General features: G+C 28.7%; 2 protein-coding genes across 5 annotated transcripts in view; both read left to right on the forward strand.

Annotated features, from left to right (window-relative positions):
- Positions 1–19,706, forward strand: part of LOC136985522 (leucyl-cystinyl aminopeptidase-like) — a 35,372-nt gene extending 15,666 nt beyond the window's left edge. For 2 of the 4 annotated variants that reach the window (XM_067282813.1, XM_067282814.1), the window contains exons 2-21: positions 519–1,204; positions 2,814–2,966; positions 3,045–3,144; positions 4,513–4,633; positions 4,712–4,872; positions 5,034–5,147; positions 5,364–5,510; positions 7,512–7,577; positions 7,682–7,744; positions 7,825–7,967; positions 10,189–10,277; positions 10,351–10,481; positions 10,552–10,607; positions 11,315–11,474; positions 11,535–11,617; positions 11,689–11,796; positions 17,859–18,005; positions 19,091–19,210; positions 19,343–19,412; positions 19,497–19,706. In XM_067282813.1, the coding sequence (XP_067138914.1) occupies positions 534–1,204; positions 2,814–2,966; positions 3,045–3,144; positions 4,513–4,633; positions 4,712–4,872; positions 5,034–5,147; positions 5,364–5,510; positions 7,512–7,577; positions 7,682–7,744; positions 7,825–7,967; positions 10,189–10,277; positions 10,351–10,481; positions 10,552–10,607; positions 11,315–11,474; positions 11,535–11,617; positions 11,689–11,796; positions 17,859–18,005; positions 19,091–19,210; positions 19,343–19,412; positions 19,497–19,652 (2,859 nt within the window). In that variant the 5' untranslated portion in view covers positions 519–533 and the 3' untranslated portion in view covers positions 19,653–19,706. The remainder of the gene's footprint in view (positions 1–518; positions 1,205–2,813; positions 2,967–3,044; positions 3,145–4,512; positions 4,634–4,711; positions 4,873–5,033; positions 5,148–5,363; positions 5,511–7,511; positions 7,578–7,681; positions 7,745–7,824; positions 7,968–10,188; positions 10,278–10,350; positions 10,482–10,551; positions 10,608–11,314; positions 11,475–11,534; positions 11,618–11,688; positions 11,797–17,858; positions 18,006–19,090; positions 19,211–19,342; positions 19,413–19,496) is intronic. The other 2 variants (XM_067282816.1, XM_067282815.1) reach the window with 2 other exon arrangements.
- LOC136985528 (leptin receptor overlapping transcript-like 1) overlaps positions 1–22,816 on the forward strand; it is a 324,027-nt gene that overhangs the window by 272,632 nt on the left and 28,579 nt on the right. The window lies entirely within an intron of this gene.

Here is a 22,816-nt window from a genome sequence, read left to right on the forward strand (position 1 = left end):
TCTTCAACTAAACCTGAACATAAGCAAACACATATTTATCTACACTGTTTAAAATTAGATTGTATGTTTACATCCTTAACTAAAATTTATTTTATGTTGTATAAGTCGAGTAGGCAGATTATTTTTGTTATTTTAATTATAAAAATTTTAAGATTTTAAAATGATTTTTACATTAAAAATAAACATATTATTATTATTTTAATGTAAAACTATTAAACAATTATATATATATATATATATATATATATATATATATATAACTATTTAAGTTATTAAATTTTAATAAATACTTTTAATAAATTACTTATTTATAAAGATTAATTGAAATAACAATACATAAATTAAATAACAATTATTAAATGTTTTATTATTAATCTCAGATGTAATTTTTTGATATTTTTAAGCTTTCCATTTTTTTAAAATTATTAATACAGTTTTATTAGAAAGTAAGTGGTTTAATTTATAGTTTATATATAATATCCTGTGGTATTATTTTGAGATATTTTTTTAAAAAACAGTTCAGAAGAGAAAAAATGGAGATTCCACCAGAGTACAGAGAGAGAGCGAGAAGTGTCAGGTTTTCAATGGTACCAGAAATCATAAAATTTACTCCTGAACTGGCAATTAAAGAAGAAGAAGAAGAAGAAGAAGAAGAGAAGAAAAGCAAATTGAAGTTAATACTCCAAGATAAAATTTTACCACACATGAAAATAATTATAACATTAATTTTGTTAGTCCTCTTCATAATTGGGTTAAGTGTTTACCTCTTCTTGCACATGAGACATATCAAAATAGGTATTCATAAACAATATCAAGAATTTCCTAGTGATAACTGTGACGTCGAAGTATTTAGACTTCCTTCGACTGTGATGCCAATTCATTACGTTCTAGAGATTCAACCAGATATGGATAATTTGAATTTTAGAGGGAAAGCAGACATCCATTTAAACTGCTTTCGTAATACAAATCAGGTGACATTACACGCTGCAAACTTAACAATAAGAGATGTCAAGATGATTTCTGCAAGTAATTCGAGAGACGTCAACGAATTATTGAATTTAAATATCAGCAATGATTTATTAACATTATATTTTAAAAACGATTTAGATGAAGACGTTAAATATAATTTAACTATTGAATATTTTGGAATTTTAAGTAATACTAATTCAGATTTTTATACATTCTCATCGGATAGTGAAAATAGGTGAGTGCCATTTAGTGGATATTAATTACAATTAAATAAATTTTGGTGTTAAGGATAATATTGTTTTTTATTCATACAAATTTTGAAGTGTACAAATAAGTTGGAGTCACGAAGCGCTAAAGATCAAAGACTTAACTTAGGCTTCATTAAACGTGTTATTAAACTTAGTTCAAACATGTCACGGAAATGATTTTCATGTAAATTGATTGGAACAATTGGCGTGAAATTAGCACAATTCAGCACAACTTTTCCCGCCAGATAACACACGACCTTGAGCACACAGTCCCGTTTTGGAGTTTTTTTTAAATGTCATCTGACCATTTTTTTTTAAATTATAATTTACTTCTTATTATTAATTCATTTATTTTTATCGTCATTATTATTTGTAATATCAATGTTTTCTCAAATAAATAATTCCCGATATACTCCAACTCTTACGTATGTTTTCATATAAACCCAATCATTTTAAGATCGCATCGATGTTTTAATTCTGACCGTCTATGGGCGATAAGAGGATCTTTTTGCCCATGCCCATCCGGCTAAACTCACAATGGGACTCAAAGTGGCATTGAGCCCCATTTGTAGCTTAACTCCACCTTAGCACCAGCCCAATTCCATTGTCGAACTAAGCAGACCCACGATGATACGAAAAAAAAGCTTCAATGCAATCCTGGGGCCCGACTTAACCGTGCCATAAAAATTACAGAATCAACGCAGATTAGAATCCGGATATTTCAGCACGGCAAATCAGTGTTTTATGGCCTCTTCGAATTGCTTTGTTTTAAATTATCAGTTCCTTACTTAGTTAAGGCATATATGTTCATTATATCGACGTTAATATCGACATAATCGACGCAAACATTTCCAAAACAGTTAAACATTCTCTTATCTATGAAATCCTTTTTTGGACGGAATCTTTTCCTTAGTACTACTGAACGCTAATAGTTGGACCCTTGACAGCCGGATGACCCAAGCGGTTAACCACTCGGGAGGATCGGGAATCGAATTCATCCGAAATACCCCAGGAATTTTTCCAGGAGTGGTTTGTCCCAAATATGTTAGATCCCGTCCCTAACCACCCGTGTTCCCTTTGCAGGCTTGGCCGAACTTATGATGGGTATGATTTAAAATGGTTCTCTTAATGCCCAAATGTTCTCTTAAAAGCGTCCTGGAATAAGCAGTAATTTGATTTATATATCGGTTTAAGTTGCGGTCATGTGGAAGTGGAATGATTATCAAATCCTCTTTACTGCGTACATATTTATGCTCCGTCAAATTGATATTTGTATAATGTAAAACTTCAAAGATAGATGGCGACACGAAAAACATTTCAGTTTCATTTCTTTTTTTTATTCCTTAATTTAATGAATGTTTTTGATGTTAAATAAAAACTTTATAATTAATTGGCTTGTATTAAATTATTTAAAAATTTTTAACTTGAACTAAATATAGGTTTACTCCTATATATTAATATAAATTATGCCAAGCATATATAAAAGTATTATAAATATATTTTTCAGAACTTTTAGTATCATTACTTTTTCTATTTTTTAGTTTAAAAATCAAATATTTATTATATTCTTTCCTAATATTAAATTATTGAATTTAGTACTGCTTTTACTCCATACAAATTTGTTTCTGGAAGAAATGCATTTCCATGTTTTGATGAGCCTCATATAAAAACCACTTTTGATATTATTTTAATCAGAAAGAAAAACACTATTTCTTTATCTAATATGCCAATTGCAAAACCAGAATCCAGGTAGAAAAATAAATTCATTGTTTATCAGAATTGATAATATATTTTCTAAATAATAAATATATATATTTTTTCTTTTAGAGGAAACTTTGTTGCTGACATTTTTCACAAATCTATAAATATGTCAGCTTATTCTGTGGCCTTTTTCCTTGGTAATTATGCTGGAAGAACTTATGACAAGGTTAAAAGTATTTCTAAAAATATCACTTCTGAGATAATTTTAATTAAATAAATCATAAAATTGCTTTTTTATGATTTATAATTATATAAATTTCTATTTACTATAAATCTGCTTATAGTAAATGGATTTACTATAGTATATTTAAAAGCTATAGTAAGAAAAAAATTTGAATTATGAGACAAAACGGTACAACCTTAACCAACAAACTATTAATTTTAATATTTTTGGCTATCTCTGTGGCCATCCTCAGAATATTACAAAGTATAATGTTTTTGCCTCCTTGTCTGACTAAATCACAAATTTATGAAATATACAGCATATTTGAATTTTTAATTATACTTGAATACAAAACTATAACTCTGTAGTAGAAACAGTAAACACTTTTTCACAAATTTATATAAATCTCCAAACATTCTACTTTATCGAAGACAAATTGCACTGACAAACCTTTCTGAACTTTCTCTAGTACTTTCGAATCTTTGGCACGTTTTCAGGAATATTATCTTTTAAAAAATAGCATTTTATTGTTTTAACATTGTAAACTTTTTTAATTTAGATTCTCCTGATTTCAAAAATCTAGTTTTCAATTAATTTCAATCAAATTCTAATATTTGAGCATGAAAATTAAAATTCTTAAATCAGAATAATCTAAATTAAAAAGTTTAAAACATTAATTTTAAAGGATAATTCTCTGAAGATGGGCCAAAAGATCTAAAATACTCTGGAAAGTTCAGAAAGTGTTATTGTGATCTATCTATCTCATATAAAGCAAAATTTGAGAGATTTATATAAAAATAAATTTGATTCATTTTATTAACTATATATGTATATATTGTATATTAAATATGAATTGATAAAAAGTTTCAGAATTTATTAAAATAAATACATAAGTAAATGTTTCCAAATAGTCATATGGGACTGTCAATAAATTATGTCCACATTTTTCTTGAAATTTTTACTTCCCCTCCTCCTCTACTTTGTCCAAGTTTCCATAACTTCCTACCCTCTTTGCATGTCCAACAAAACTTGACCCCCCTTAAAACCTTTATAACTTTATGAATGATATAAGTGGAAACAAAACATACAAGAAATTTTGAAATAAATATAATAAAATGCATAAACTGTATAAAATTTAATGAAATAAATGGATGTCCACTGAAGCTCAACCCTTGTCCGACTTGTCCTAACCCCCTCCCTTCTTTCCAGTATGGATGTCATTTATGGACAGCCCTTATGATAATTTTAATTATGTTTTATGAAACTATGATTATAAAATATTAATGATAAATCTTGTAATGTACCAAAATATATTAATGATAAATTTATATTTAATATCTTATCATTGTTTCAACATATTTGCTTCAATAGATGACTGTATGGTGTCTTCCAAATGAACAATCAATGACAGATGATGCTCTTGCTATATCAAATAAAGTATTAAACTCATTAGAAAATATAGTAGAAATTGTATTTGAATTATCTAAATTGGGTTAGAATATTAAATGTTTTCAATCTAAACTTTTATTGATTTCATAAATTTGATATAATTTTATATTTTTAATTACAGATCATGTTCCATTACATTTAGATAAAGTACAGTTTCCATCCAAACAAAATTATGGATTAATATTTTATCCAAAAGAAATTATTTTGAATAATAAAAATCAAAGAAATTTGGAAAAATATGAAACATTATATTCAATTATGGCCTTTCAAATATCACAGCAGGTATAAAATTTGAATAATGTATTTGTAATTTACTATCTGATGTACAGTACCAGTACATATATTATAAATAAAGTGTTTGATAATATTTATACAAAGTTTCAAATTTCAATTTATTTGTTAATGCTGACATATAGTATTTATAAATTTTTACTTTATTTCAGTGGTTTGGAAATTTAATATCTTTGAGTTGGTGGAGTGATATATGGATAACTGAAGGAATTTCAACTTTTATGGAATACACATTACTGTCACATGAATTTCTTCATTGGAATAATGTATGTTTTTGTTTAAAAATTTTGTAAATATATTCAGAATTTATGAAATATTTTAAAACTTTTTAAAATATATTTTATTTTTATTAAAACATTTATTTTATTTTTATTAGAATTAAATGATAAATTTATGTACTGATAATATCCATTATTACTGTAATAAATATGGTAATCATATAGTAAATTTGATAATTAAATAATAAACCTTTGTGTATTTAGATTGATCCTATTATTTATTATGCAAATATGGCTAGAATGGAAGACTGTACCAATAATGAGATAGAATCTTTATCAAAAATTGAATACAAATGCAAAGATGTTGGAATACATGACTACTTACAGTACAATAATGTTTTAAGAAAAAAGGTATTTGAATTGATTATTTACTTACTATTTTATGATAATTAATTAAATATTGTGAAAATGTGTATATTAATACATTACTTTAATTTGTTATTTTATAAAGTATAAAAAGTAAATATAAATGAATATAATAATTTATTTCTTATTTTTATCAGTATTTACAGCAGAATTAAATATCTAATTTTCTGACCAAATCCTAAAGAAACTTCAAACCTGATAAATAAGAAATTTACAAATTAATCTATTTAAAACAATTTTTTTTAAACTTTTAACTTATTTTATAAAAGCTCAAATCTCAAGTTTCAGTAATTCTCTTCATTCTTATAATTTTTATAAACCAAATTTATGATAAATAATCAAAATAGATTTTATAAATTATATAATTTAAATTTATTTATCACTTTACCATATTTTAATTAGCACACTTAATAAAATATTAAATAAAATTTAAACATTGAGAAAATTAGAAAAATATCTTGAATACTTAAAGCAGGCATGTCAAAGATATGGCCCACGGGCCATGACTGGCCCTCGAGACAATTAGTTGTGGCTGACATCAATTCATTAATGCTATTTGTTTATGTATTTATTATCTTGATACCAAAGAAAAAGTGATATTTTGTACTTAAATAAATAATACTTAATAAACAAAATTATTGAACTCAATTATTTATAAATTATATTATCATCATCATCATTTATTATTATGCATTGGAAATTTTTTTCCTATTGAACTCAATTATTATTATTATTATTGTTTTCGTTTTTATTTTTATTTATTCGTATTACTTAGAGATATTTATTTTATTTGATTTATTTCTGTGTTTAATTTGTTGTTTACATTATGTTTTCTCTATTTCATCTTTCGAATTTCAAATTAAAGTCCATCTTGGCATGATTATTTATTGCATAGTTCTCACTATTTTGCATATAAAATGCATGTTTTTGACATATTAGTGAATTACAGTTTATGCTTGTGTTTTGAGTCTTGCGGTTCTTATTCCCGGATCATTTTACAGACCTGCTTCATGCCTGTAAATTGGCCAAAAATGTTCTGTGATTAAAGTTATTGCTGGAAAAGTACAAATGGTGTTTTTTTTTAAATTTATTGTCAAATCTTGGGTTATTAAAAAAGAATTTTTTGAGTCAGCTAGTTTTGAGCTATTTTTAAAAAAAAATTTGGCTACAAAAGCTAAAAACATCTGGCCTGCGGTCATACTTGAGACAAAAAATTGGCACTTAAGCAGTTTGAGTTTGACACCCCCTGACTTAAAGGGTCAATGATTTTAAAATCTAGATAGCTTAAAATCAGGACGAGGATTGACCTCAAGCTATTTAAATGTTTTAGATTTTTTTTCTTATATAGTTAATTGCTTGAAAAATAAATGATATCTTATATATGTTTTATAATTTTTCATGATATATTTTATTAAGATTGTATTTATAAAAGAAGTAATTTGATTTTTAATAGAAATAATAACAGTACATATTAACAAATAATAGTGGTGTATTTAATTACTGTATTTTACAGCATATGATGAGAAACACTTCTATTTCAGCACAAAATATTTAAGAAAAAGTATTTAATGTATTTAAGCCATCCCTTGTTTTTGACACATGGCACCAATGTTTTTTTTTTTAATGGTATTCTGGTTAAAACTAAAAAGTAAAATTAGAATGCACACTTTTATTTATCAGGAAAAACAGAAGTTTAAAAGAAGTCATTTACCATTAAAATATTCTACATTAATACATGCAAAAGCAGCTTAGCTCTAAAAAAAAACAAATAATAATAATTATTATAATTATAACATGTTTAATTAAACAATAACGTTTTTATTCAAGAGTCAAGTTAGGTGGAGGTTATCTGTTTAGAACAAAAGTCAAGTCTTTTATGCCATAAAATATGATAATTCAGCTCTATATTTTTTTACTAAATTTTTATTAGTAAAACATATTAAAAGTGCTATAACAATATATATTAAAAAAGTCATTTATATTTAGAGTGCAGCTGTTATTCGAATGGCACAATATGTAAATGGAAACAGCACATTTTGGAGTGGAATAAAGGTATTTCTGTAATTCCAAAAATTTTTTGTTATAATTTAAATAAAAATATATTATATAATTTTTTAAAAACTGAATAATATTTTTTTTATTATGAAATTTTATAGAAATACTTAAATACTTCTGATAAAATAAACAAAGAAGAAAAATTTTGGAATTCTCTTTCACCTGTAATTATTAAACAATCTAATATATTAAAATGGTCTTATAACTATAATTTTATAAAAATCATGCTTTTATTTTTAATTAGAAATATTTCAATTTTTTTGAAAAGATGAAGTACTGGACACATTTGGCAGGAATGCCAATTTTAACAGTTAAAAGACAGTATAAGAAGCATTCAGCATTTTTATCACAAGTTTCTTGCAGGGAAAAATTAGAAGACTATAAACAGTAATTAGTAATATATATAGTTATGTTTATCTGTTTTAATAAAGTTATATAAGTTATTATTATTTGCTTTGTATCTAGTAGAATTTGTTGACATCTTTATGGATTACTCGATCCACTTTCACCTAGATTTGTCTATTGAGTCAACCATTATGACAAATCTAGGTAAAAGTAGATTCAGTAACCCATAAAAATGTCAACTTACATAAGTTTATCCTATATATAGGATAAATCAGTACTAAATAATAATAATATTCACAAATCCATGCACAGAAAACTAGAGCTTCTTTAAATAAGTTTCACCAAAACCTTTCACTCTTTCTCTAGCAGTTTTTAAGTCTATTAGATAGAAACCGCTAGAGAAAGAGTGAAAGGTTTTTGTGAAACTTAATATTCATAAATAGAGAGATTCTAAAAACTTAGAAAAAAAAAATCTTTTGAATGCTAAAAATTCTCTGAAATTTGTCAGGAAAATAGTCTAAGACTTAAATGAATATTATTTACAATTAAGACATCAATTAATATTTAAATAATTAAGTTTTACTCTCTTTTTTAAATATGATATTAAAACTTTTCACTGTAAAATCTACAGTAGTTCAAATTGCCCTTCTTTAAGCTAAACATAAGTACAACACTGTTTTGCTCTAATATGGTTGGAAAATTGGAGATCCCTTTGTACAAAACAGTTTCCAGTTTCACTCTAACATGGTTTGGGAAATCCTCTGTACAAAATTTCACAAGTTTTAAGTGCAAACTTCGTTAGTTGATATTTTTTTATTCAAGCAAGCATGCATGTTGACTTAAATTTGCCACGGATTTTAGAATATTGAAATTTTCAATTTGTTCTTTGCCTTTTGTCAGGTTTATTTTTATTAAAACCAATAGTACAGTTTTTCTCTTTCTCATCTGAGCTTTCCTATTAATCAGGTGTCATTTCTTTCAGACTTTAGCCCTTAAGACTGTCACTATGTTTTATTTTTATAGATTAATCTTTATTAGACAAATATACTTGAGGGCTTATCACACTGGTGATAAGCCCTCAAGTATATTTGTCTAATTGATATAGACTAAGAAAAATAAAACAACATTAAAGGCCAAAGCAATAGATTATTCAATTGAATTAATCTTTGATTTTAGTAAAATTTATTTAAACATTTTTAGGTAAGTGTTATTAAACTTTTTTAACTGTAGGTGAGTAATCATTAGTAAAAATGATGAAATACAGTGGTATTTCAGTACTCAAACTGTTCTCAACTCCAACAATTTGGTATTCAAACACAAATTCTGGGAAAAGATCACTCAGTACTTGACTGAACAAATGCAACCTTCTAGAACAAATTTTTGATTAATAACATGTTTTTATTTTTATTTTTTCATTCATAAAAATTATGATAAAAATAAAAAAATGTTGCTAATATTTCTGATGAAGATCAACAAAAAAGCTCAGAACATGATGATACTTTGTGAAAAGAAAACACTCTTGTTTAACTAAAATTAATATTAACACGTAATATAGTACTTTTAATTGTGGTTGTTAATTATTGATTGAAAATAAAATTATTGATTACTTTAATAAACATACGTCTTTTAGTAATGAAAAAGAATAGTATACTTTTACTAACTTCTGGAACCAAATCCTGTGTTTTGCATAAGGAAAGTAAAGAAAAGAAAATAAATAAGGTTTAATAAAGCCACACGTGACATTTTTTCGGAACATAACTACCATGTTATACGAGGGATACCTGTACTTAAGATTAGTTTCATTTGAAATTATATTACTAATGAATATATTTTGATAATTAATTTTTAAATTAAATACAATTAAAATGCTATAATACAATATAATACAATGTAAGTTTTAGTAAATTATGTTAAAAAACTACCTGATTATTTTAATATTTAATGCTAATTATTACTTCATAAGGAATGTTTATACAGTAATATTTTGATAAAATGGAACACTTTATTGTTCTTTTCAGAATTAATACTCATAAGATTAACAAAGCTCAAAAATTCATCTAGTATACTTGTTTTATATTAAGAATAATAACAACTAAACACAATACATTTATAGTTTTATAAAACTGCAAATGTATTGTGCTGAATTTTTTAAAAAACAAGAATACCTGTTTGATTTAGCGTTAGTTACAACTATATCAGAATAGCTTAATTTAGCTTCATTAAAAATATTATATTTTGTAAACTATGCATTTAAATTTTTCAGTGCTTTATGGTCTATTCCAATATCCTTTATAACATCAAGACATCGCCAATGGAATCCAAATAACCTTTTATGGATGATAACAGAATATTGTATTCATTTATAACAAAATTAGGTGAAACTTTTACACAAAAGATCTAATTTAACTTTTCTTCATTTCTTAAGTAATACTAGAAGATTTACCAGATAAAACTGAATGGATTTTAGTGAATGGAGATAGTATTGGATTTTATGCTGTTAATTATGATGAAGAAAATTGGAAACTTTTAGCCATGCAACTTCATGATAATCATCTAGTCTGCATAACTTTTTTAAACATTACATATAATATATTTCTAAATTTAAATTTTATGATATTTTTTTCAGGTTTTTACAGCAAATCAAAGAATGAAAATAATTTCAGATTTCATATTTTTGGAAAGGTAAAACAAAAAATAAAAAATGTTCTGATGTTTAGAAAATAAATTTCTCACATTCGACTGAAATAACTTATCATAATATTATAATTCTACAATTAGTTAATATAACATAAAAGATGTATTTAAAGATTAAAAAATTATTACCAGAAAATTAACATAATCTTAGATGTTTTTGATATTTTACTGACATTAGTTAACATAAAAATAACAAACTCAATAACTATAAAACATTATTTAATTTAATTATTTTATTATAATGAGTCCCACACGTCCCAAACAAGTCCACAAATGTTTCTGGCTTATAAACTGAACAAATTTATAAGCCAGTCTTTTTAGATTTGTATTCCTGTAATTTGGTTGATTTTTTTACATTTATATAATTTTATAACATAAATTTATAGAAAACTTAATCTACCAATTTAGAAATTAATCCTATAATTCCACAATCATTTTCCTGAGAAATTAGTCCAATTTTATAATTATACATATACTTGTATTGATTATCCACATTACTTTTTAAGTCAGTTGAAATAATTTAACAAAAGCTATTTAATTCTAACACAAGTATTTTTAAATTAACTGAAAATAATTTAAGGTAAAATATTTTAAACTATTATTTAAATGAAAAAAATCTTTTTTAAAATTACTTTTTATTTTTTAATCAATGTTTTTATTTATTTTAATTAATCATTTTTATTATGTAAACACAGTTTAGGTTATCAAACTATTCAGTCAAAATTAGATTTTTATTTATATTTACCCAAAGAAGAATCTGTACAAATTCTTTATTTATTAATAAATAAATCACCTGTACAATTAAAAAATATAAGTGATCTAATGTATGAGATGAAAGCTAAAGATCTCTGGGAAGTAAGTACTCTATATTATTTTGTTAAATAAGAAATTAGAAATTACAAAGAAATATTATAGGAGTTTATTCTACACACATTGCAACCTATTTATGATAAGTATAGTTGGAATGAACAAGCAAACAAAGAAAACAAATTTATCGAGTAATTCATATTTTTATTTATATAATACTAGTAATTTCTAAAAATCTTTTATTCAGAATCTGTATTTTCAGCAAAATACGGTACAATGTTCTGGAAATACTTTGTCAAATTGAAAAAACTTTATGCATCAGGGATGCATTAAATCTATTTCTTAGTCCAAGTTTTAAACCACCTCAAAAGCAAGTTGCATTTCTCATTTTGTTTAATTCAAAATTAAATATTAGTAATATAATAATTAATATTATATTCTTAATAATATTTTATAATAATAATATCAAAACGATTTCAAGTCCCCTTTGTTTCTGCCTTGCAATTAACCCTTCACCTAACACATTTAACAAAACATATTACGGTTACAATATCAGACACAAAAAAAACAACACTGTTCACATTATAACACTCATGTATATGGATAATATCAAACTTTTACACATTCACACAGAATTAGCTTTATCATCTCTTACAAATTACACACACACTCAAATGACATACAAATGGAGTTTGGTCCAGACAAATGCAAAATACTCCTCATTGAAAAAGCTCTGAGACTTTGTACTCAGAAGTGGAGATATTATTGAGTCCATAGAATAGGGTGAGTTTTACAAATATTTAGGATTCCAACAGGCCAAACTTACAGAACATTTACAGATCAAACAAATTTAACACTCAAATACCAGAACAGATTAAATGCAATACTAAGAACACACCTAACTGCAAAATATACTATTAAAGCTTAAATTAAATATGTTATCCCTGTACTCCAGTGTTTTTCAACCTTTTTCATTGATATAATATATTTTCATTTTCAACCTTTTTCATTGAGTGGCACCCCTGATTGAAAAATAAAAAATTGTGACACCCTTGACCAGTGGCAGATCAAGAATCTGAATAAGGGGGGCTAATGGCCAGATGAATCTTTTGCATAAACAAATATTACGCGCAATGCTGGGGAGGGGACTCCCTCCCTAGGAAGAAAAATTTTAAAAATTGACAGTTTGAAGTAGCATTTTAATGCTAAAAAAAACTTTTCTACATGTTCAAAATCAAAATTTAAGTCCATTGAATTTTGTCAAAATACCTACATGTAAAATAATGGTCTCGCTATTGTTTTTTAAATCTAGTTTTATTATCGGACTTAAACTTTGTGATACCTCAATTGTGGCACCGTGGCACCCTAAGGTGCCTCAGCACTCTGGTTGAAAACACTGCTCTACTCACTCTTTTTGAGTTATACATTGGACACACGCAGTTCTTGAGCAACTACAAAGGAAAGCATGAACAACACTCTAAACATAAACAATATCACTCAAAATTGTCCATAGAAAGAGTAAAGGTGGCTGTGGCTTAACTAATATAGTTAACCTCCATTATAAACAAATACTGACACCAAGGGAGTTTTTCACAAGAAACATAAGAAGATTACACAAAGTTATCTCTGGCAGATAATAACAACACCTGGACAGAGCTCAATGTTGAACTAGGTCCAGGTGTTCAGACATAGACACCATTAATCAATAACATAAGCAGTCATAGGCCCAAAAGGCATTTCATGGCAGTCATGCCTACAATTAGCTCAGGACGATGTTGACAAAACTTTGGCTAATGTTGATCAAACTACTGGCTGACTAGGGGCTGCCTGTTTGGAGAGACTGAGGGGTTTATGGTTACTATTTAAGATCAGGTCATAAACACTAAAAACTTCAGAAAACACATTCTGAAGGATACATCACTCACAAATGAATTTTACACAAAATATCACATTCTGCCAGAAACAATACAACACATAGCCTATGGTTTCAAGCTCTCAGAACATATTTACATAGGTATAATCAAATAGCAAATCTCTGGCAGACAATACATCAATAGCTTGCACTAGTGTTGCCACCAGGCTTGTTTTTACCTGGAAAAGCCGGTTTTTACATTCATAGTCCAGATGAATTATTAATTTGTCTGGTTTTCATAGAAATTGTGAAATTATGATGAAACAAAATAAATTTATAAGAATATTTGCAAATATTTTATTTTAATGATTAAATACTTTAACTTTACACCAGGCCTGTCTTTGATAGCCTATGTGCGAGGCCCTGGGCCAAGAAAAGCTTGGAGGCACCTTTAAGGAATTTGTAATGGAGGGTTAATGTTCATAAATTTTTTCAATTAGCTTTCTCTGCTAAACATTATCTTCATGTTTAATAAAATTTATCAAATATATCTTTTGATTGTTTACTGTTTATAATAATTTTATTATTTGTTGCTCTATTCAATTTTGCATATTTTTGGGGTCTCAAATGTTAGGAAGCCCCCAATGTCTGGACCTGGACCCAAACCTGGGCCTGGGACCAGGCCCGGTAGGCCCACACCTAAAGACAAGCCTGCTTCACACCCTCACCCAAACTTATCTCTAAGCCAAGAAAGTGTACTTTTAAAATTCTAACTTGCAAATAGCTCTGACAAATATTAAGTTTGTTCTAACACAAGTCCCTGACTGGTTTAAAACTGGCATGCGCATTGTTCAGTTCTTGGCTGTAAAATGACATTGCACATGCCTTGTACGGTTTCAAATTCAAATCAGTCAGGGACTTGTGTTAGAACAAACCTGTTGCCCAGGTCAGCAATTTTGAAAAGGTGACAACCTAGCTTGCACACAAACACTATTAAATGCCCCAAGAACCATACTACAAATATACTTCAGAAGAAGTATTAGAAAATGACACAAAATATACTATGACAGAGTCATAATCACAGATAAAATAATTCATCATAATAGACCTGACATCACTTTTATTGCTTTAAAAATCAATTCTTTAAATATTTCTTCAAAAAAATTGATGAGAAAACCAACAAGTGCATGTCACTCACCCAAGAAATAAGGCAACTGTGAAGGATGGATAGAGTGTAACGATCGCGAATGTGGTACACAAAGAAACTGGAATAAATATTTACAACAGGATCTTTTATTCGTGTATATAGATACAGGAAGGGTTGTGGGATGCCAGCTATAATATCTCTATCCCCAACACAGGTAATTTTAGTACGGAACCCGACAAAAATGTAATGACATAAGCTTCAGGTCTCGTGACGACTATTCCGATACATAGCTAATTATTTTACAAAGGGCGATTACAAACATATATAGACCTTAATTCTAAACTTATAATTAATTACAACTAATGAAGAATAATAGAAGAATTTAGGACAATAAAATAACGGATAGGAGAAGAAAAAAAAGGAATGGGTACCCAACTATTTTGGCGCTAATGCGATGAGGTGCACATAACGGTACATATAACGGTGTATATGACGAATCTCTTCTTAATGACGAAAAAAAACAGTCAACACTTTCACTACACATAAAGTTCTTTGTCTTCACCCACGTGGTCTCGAAGACGTATTCGGGAGCTCTCTCTTTCTCGTCTTTCCTCCTTCAGCTCTGACTCAAAAGTGACTCCTTTGTCTTAGTTCTACCCCCGAGGGCTGCGTACAGTCCTATTGTCCATAATGGGGTCACCTATTGTTAAGCCGTTAAGCACCCGTCAGGGAAGGGTTCCAGGAAGTAAAGATAATATGAATAGGAAAGAGAAGGAAAAATATATTCTAAGTTAAAATAAAATATAACTATATATTACACAAATGGCATTTAGCCACAAGAGTATTTATTGTACCTATTGTTCTCTCTTCCACTGTTGTCATACCACATAAACTACACAAAAGTCTAGAAATGTTAAACCTAAATAAAAACATATACAAGGCACTATAGAAAGGTGCAATATGCACTTTTCACATTGTTAAGACATTTCACATGGACACATATTCCAATAACACAGAAGCTTAATGTTATACTTATTTGGGTAACTATGCTTTGACTTTATTCCAAACACATAACATCAGTATCAGTTTGGTATAACATTTACATAATTATTATTATTATTATTATTATGTTGAGTTAAATGAGATATACTCGGTTAACACCGGTGGTTGTGTACCATGCCGGACCAAAGTCAAGGCATAGTAACCAAAACAGAAATTAAAGACGTGTATCAGTGTGTGTTTCTGTATTCAGGAATTTTCTCACAATATGAGATGTATTCAATATAGTGGCCTTCTGTAGTGTGATGTATGTGTTTCTATTCAATTGTAATGTGCCCAGGCTTTTGTGTAGTGTGTGTGGTATGATACCTGTAGAGGAGAGAACAACAGGTACAATAAGCACCCTATCCATCCTCCACAGATGCCTTATTTCCTGGGCGAGTTCTGTGTACTTGCTAATTTTTTCAGTGCATGCGTTTTGTATATTGTGAGCGTTTGAAATGGATATGTCTATAATGTATGTGATTTTATTGCGTTTGTCAATGAGTGTGATGTCTGGTCTGTTGTGGTAAATTGTTTTATCTGTGATTATGGCTCTGTCGTAGTACATTTTGTGCGTGTTGTTTTCCAATACTGTCTGTGGAATGTATTTGTAGTATGGTTCGTGAATGTCTACTAATTTGTGTTTCTTTGCAAGCTCTTGGTGTATTATATTTGCTATTTGATTATGTCTGTGTAAATAATCTGTCTGTGCCAAGAGCTTGCAACCAGAGGTGATGTGTTGTATAGTTTCTGGCATTATGTGACATTTTCTGCATGTGTCATTTGTGAGTGTTGCATCTTTGAGTATATGTTTTCTGTAGTTTTTAGTATTTATGACCTGATCCTGTATGGCGATCATGAATCCTTCCGTCTCCCCAAAAAGGCATTCCCGAGCTAACCAGCTGTTTGACGCAGTTTTGTCAACAAAATCCTGGGCCAGATTGTAAGGATGCCTGCCATGGAGTGCCTTTCGAGCCCACGATTGCTTAATGGTGTCTATGCTTTTTATATGTTGTGTTCTGTCTGTATGATGTGAGTGTAAGTTTAATGGTGTGTTATTTGAGTCTGCTAGAGTTACTGCTTTATGTAAGTATGATGTTTCTTGCTTTTTGTAGAAAAACTCTTGCAGTGACTGTGTTTGTAGTGAAAGTTAACTATGTCAATCAGGCCACGTCCGCCATCTTTACGTGGAAGGGTTAATCTTTCTGTGGCGGATTTAGGATGATGTTGTTTATGCTTAGTAAGTGTTGTTCTTGTTTTCCTTTGGAGTTGCTCAAGATCTGTGCGAGTCCAATGTATAACTCCAAAAGAATATGTAAGTACTGGAATGACATATGTGTTCATTGCTTTGACTGTATGTTTTGTATTTAACTGTGTACTGAGAATAGCATTTAACCTACTTTGGTATTCTTTAATTAATCTTTGCTTTATTTGTGTATGTTCTGTTAGTTTGGCCTGTTGGAATCCTAAATACTTGTAGAACTCGCCCTCTTCCATGGATTCAATAACGTCTCCATTTCCAAGTGCAAAATCTTCTTTCTTCAGGATTCCTTTCTCTATGTGAAGTGTTTTGCATTTATCTAGGCCAAATTCCCTTTGTATGTCCTTGGTGTATGAATGTGTGATTTTTAGGAGTTGATGAAGTTGTTTTTGTGTGGATGCATAAAGTTTTATGTCATCCATGTACATGAGATATGACAGTGTAAACTGTGTTGTTTTTTCATGTCTGATATTGTAACCATATTGTGTGTTGTTTAACATGTTGGATAATGGGTTCAGGGCTAAGCAGAACCAGAGAGGACTCAAGGAATCTCCTTGAAAAATTCCTCGCCTAATAAAAATTTGGTTTGTTTGTATGGAAGTGTTACTAACCCTGAGATGTAGTGTTGTTCTCCAGTGCTGCATAGTGTTTTGAAAGAATGCAATGAGTGATGGATGTATTTTGTACATGTGTAGAATATGTAGCAGCCAACTGTGTGGAACACTGTCGAATGCTTTTCTGTAGTCTATATATGCCATGTGTATGTTTCTGTGTTGTTTGTGTGCCTGCCGTACAATGACTGAATCTATGAGTAACTGTTCTTTGCATCCTCTGTGATTTCTACGACAACCTTTTTGTTGTTCCGTAAGAATGTCGTGTTCTTCAACATGTTTGTATATTTTGTTTGCGATACAGGATGTCAATAATTTGTAGAGTGTTGGAAGACATGTAATTGGTCTGTATTGTGTGGGGTCTGTGGTATTGTTGTTTTTAGGTTTCATGTAGGTGATGCCCTGAGTAAGAAAATTTATTATTATTGTTATTATATTTAAGAATAATTATTTACAATATTTAATATTATATGATAATTATACAAATTAAAATATTGTAATACATTTTTATTCTTTACAGTATTTACAAAAATTCTTTTCAACTACTTTTATGCACAAGCATCCATTATGGAAACAAATCACACCAAATGAAATTTATAACAAAATATAGAAAAAATTTTCAACATCATTTCATAAAATGCACAACTAATCGATTATCATTTAATAGGTAAAAATATATACAATCTCAGATTTAATTTTATAATTAGTATACAAGTTACTTGTGTAATTGTAAATAATTGCTTGTGTAATACACTCATACAAGATGCAATTTTTAATCATATTTTTAATTTATTTAATTTAAAATATATGCTCTGCACCTCAAATTAGTAGTGTCTTGCCACTGTTCATCACTGTTTCCTTTAACAATAGAGTTGTGCCAGTCTTCTATTAACTGCTTTCAGGGAAAAATTTTTTAATTGAAACATGATTTCTGGTTTGCATCAGACAGTATGTAATTAATCAGGGCCTCCTGCTCCTAAGGTTTCCATATCTTGTCTTGTCTTCCATCTGTCTAACTTTGTTCTTGAGATTAGGAAAAGACAGACAAACAAACAAACAGCAGTGGGAATTTATAGGTCTACAATTTTTTCAAATTGCAGCTCAAGCTCAATTACAGTATTTAAATATTGAATAATCATACAGTATTTGTTAAATTAAAACATTAATTTCAAACTTATTAATTATATTAAAGATTATTCAATAAAAAATATTTTGTAAAAGAAATATATATATATATATATATAAGTTGTGATTTTAATTCAAGTTTAAAATAATTAATTATTTCTTAATTAATAACAGATGCTATTTCATTTTTTATAATTATTCACTATCAAAACAAATTTTTTTATACATATTATGAAAAACAAAAGATTATAGTAATTCTGGAATATTGAAATCTTTATTCAATAGAACATAAACCAAAAAACGAACACTCGAAGATTTATAGGAATCAGATGATTTACGGATAAAATGTTTTTTTGAGATATTCTTCAGCTTTAGAGGATTTGAAGCTGAGACAAAAGATTTCAAAAAAATGTTTCGTCTGTTGATGCAAATCTGATACAGTACTGAAATCATGTCTGATTCCTATAATATTTCAAGTATTCTATTTAAAATGAAGTTATTTACATGTAAACAAATTTTTCATTTCATTCAATGTATAAAAAATAAGTTTTTGTAATGAGATATGTTGTAAAAAAACAGTAATTTGATAACATTTTAAAAATATATCTATATAATTTTTCTTTCCAGACAAAAACCTTATTTAGGTTTAGGATGGTTTAGTTTTGTCGAAAGTTGTCTTAAAAATCAAGTTTTATGGTCTGACTGTTTTAAGATATTTGAGAAAAATTTGAAAATAATAATTAGGAGGTAATTTTGTATTATGTGTTTGATGTTTGTTTGAAAACATTTTTTAAACAGATACAAATATATTAATTATAAGTTTTGTTTATAAAATTTCTAATATAGAATTGTTAATTAAAAATTTTTTCTGTAATTTAGTGAAAGTAATTTTTTGGAATTCTTAGAGGGAATTAAAACCTGTCCTAGAAACATTAAAAAATATAATGCTGTGAGTATGATATTAGAAAGTTAAAAAATATATTAATCTTATAAACTTTTTTATATCATAAAAATATTTAAACTATTTTAAAAGGTTGAGTCTTACTTAAAGAAAATTTCCAAGAAATTATCTTCATTGCAAAATTCTCAACTTAAAGAAGTATTGGATATGTTTTCAGATGGTAAACTACAGTTGGAAAAAGAGTTACAGCAAGTGGAGTCTTGGTTACAATTAAAACTTTGGACTTAATTTATTCAATAAAACTCTCTGTGTATATTTATGTATATAAACATTAGAAATATATCATCAGTTTGCTATACATTTTATATCTATTATATGAGCAAATTTTAGTTTTGTTTTTACATATGAACAGTGATGGATTAAAGAAACTACAGCTTACAATTGAGATTGCCAGTCATCCAGTTTTTTCTGGGGTGGTTCCATTTTTCAGTGTTTTCTCCCAAGTCCTGGGCAGCACTATCCTAAGACAACATTTGCAAATGCCTCACATCTTGCATTTGTAAAAAAAAAATATTTTAAAAATAAATCTATATGGCAACATTTCCCACAGTCAAGTTTGGGATGATAGGATTAGAGATCAGAGACATAATATAATATACATTTACACAGTGCAATTATAACAAAACAACAAAATCTCCAGTAAATATATAACATAGTTCTACTGTTTTTATTACAACTTTCAAATTGCTGTCCAACATCTTTGTGCAGGTTGTGTTTAGATTGTTTTGTGCTGTACTAAAATTTAGCTAGAATATTAAACATATCTACTAATAAGAAACTGAAAAGGTAATGCCACTGTAAACTTTATGATGAGAGAATACATATTGTTGGATACAGAAATCATCTAGAACTTATATCATTATTACCAAAACTGAAACATTTGAAATAGTTGAAAGCAGTGATAAATACACAAATGCTAGTGGTCAATTGATGTGAAAATTAAAAAACTTAAATTAAAAATAAGTTTTTTTTAATATTCCTGTTATAGTTTTGTTGTTTCACATGCATTTTTTTAATATATTTTAACATTATATTTTAAATGTTTTATTTTACTTTATTTTATTATTTTATTTTCTTTTATTCTATTTTATCTTATGCATTTACTCCTGTTTGTTACATATAACCATCCAATTATAATGTACTCGCAAATATTTTTTTCTCTGTAACACCACCCAGTTGGACCTATGCAGTGCCGGGTTGATACTACTTTTATTACTAATAAAGATGAATTACAAACAAAACAAACAACAAACAACCCGCCGGGCCACAAAAGAGTGCCCTGGCACTCCAAATGTTGACACTATCGTGGGATGTCTGTGTCGATATTTGGACCCGCCTCTGACCTGCCAGGCGAATGTAGTTAAAGTTCAAGAAGAGCTATCCGTGTTATGGCAACGGACTTTGCCCTATTGGAAGTTCAAAGAAGGAAAAAGCATGTGAGCTGAGTGTGAAAAGAAAAGGAGATAGGAAAGTGTGAAAGGAAGGGATGGGAGGCGGGTCATTTATTAAATTGACAAACAGAATATTACAATAAGCAAATATAAATGTGGTTACAATACATAGACTTAGGTTATAGATACAATCAAAAGTACAGTTAGTTATTCTAATGAGCAATACAAGTTAAGATTATGATGCAAGTAATAAAAACAAATGGTTACTGTGATAACAGAAGAACACTAGTAGAAAATGCGATAATTTGACAATAAAGGATAATTTTAGGATTCTATGTACAGATTAAGTATACACAATACAATCGTTGTTAAATTAAAAAGTTAAAAAAAGAAATACAATGCTAAAATACAAATTAAAAAGTACAAATAAATTTTTTGTTTTTATATATATACAAAACAGTTTGAGGTTGTTAGATTAGTACAATAAATATTGATGGTGCGCCATACTGGACAGTGTTGAGAATTAAGTGGCAGTTCTATCTCTAAAGTTCCTGGGACACAAGGTCCTTGTTTTATGTACAAAATTCTTGAGTCCTTTCCACAGCTTCTGATTCTTGAAGATCTCCGCTGGGTTAGGTGGCCAGTTTTGTCCTTTAGTCAGGGATTCCCCTATAAGTGAGAGCCTTTCTTCATCGAACTTTGGACGGTTGTACAGAAAGTGCTCTACCGTTCCCTCGCTGGTCTCGTCGCAGTCACACATGTCGGTCTCTCGTATGCCAAAGCGATGTAGATAAGCTGCGAAGTTGCCGTGACCAGTCACAAATTGTGTAGATTCGGCATCCGGAGTGTAGTGTCTTGCCTGAAAGCGATGATTGATGGACGGGATGAATGCATAAGTAGTCCTACCTGTATCAGCAACATCCCATTCTTGTTGCCATTGCTTGCCTGTCAGAGTGGCTAGCTGGTTTCTGAGTCACGAGTGAGGTAAATTCTTGAAAGAGGGTTCCATATCCAGGAGGCTCGCCTTCCTCGCCAACTTATCAGCGAGTTCATTGCCAGCGTGCCCCTGGTGAGCTGGGATCCAACGAAAATGAATATCCCTAATGGTGCCAAGGTTGTTTGCCACTGAGATAAGTTTGGCTGAAATGACCAGCCAGGCCACATTACAGTGCCCCGGCACTCCATATGTTGACACTAGCATGGGAAAAATGTCTTTGTTGATATTTGGACCCGCCTCTGACCCGCCAGGCCGCATTACAGCGCCCTGGCACTCCATATGTTGACACTAGCATGGGAAAAATGTTTCGTCATTATTTGGACCCTTTTCTGTTGTTTTATTCGCCATATTGTTTTATATTAGTTGGTATTGTATATTCTTTTTAATTGTGTCTTTATCAGTGGTGTGCCGTGACATTCGATGATAGGAAGCTGTGTTTCTGTAAGAAGCCGACTTACAGGGGCAACCAATAATTGCGCGTCAGGGCCCGTTAGTATTCGTTTGTTCAATAAGCCAGTAAAAACCGTATACTTCTTTAAATGTATTTTTAATAGATTATCTGACGTACTTAATAAATAAGAAAATTCAATATAATTACCTCCGTTATTAGATTCAATAAATTCCCTATGGCCCCTAAATGCCAATTCTTGCTTTGAGAAAAAACATATAACATCTATTAATTTAGATATATCTATTAATCGTAATTATCTTGTTATAATTTTCAATATTTATTTTATATTGTCTACCAATGTTAAATTCTATTCCGCTTTGATTTCCAAATTACTTCAATTTTACGAAAGAATCGTCATTCGTCATAAATTTTATCGTCAAAATGTCGAAATTTTTTTGTCCACGTATTTATATTTAATTTAGGCATCGGTCTTTCTCTTTTAATAATGTTTTCTTTTTCATTATATGGTCTTGAACCAAAACTTTTTTAAAATAAATTTTTGAATCACTAGCCACGATATAAGGGCTAAAATTAAAATTATATAAAAAAAACT

Source organism: Centruroides vittatus, unplaced genomic scaffold (genome assembly GCF_030686945.1).
Source record: "Centruroides vittatus isolate TY-2023 unplaced genomic scaffold, ASM3068694v2 contig_971, whole genome shotgun sequence".
Classification (NCBI taxonomy): Eukaryota; Metazoa; Arthropoda; class Arachnida; order Scorpiones; family Buthidae; genus Centruroides; species Centruroides vittatus.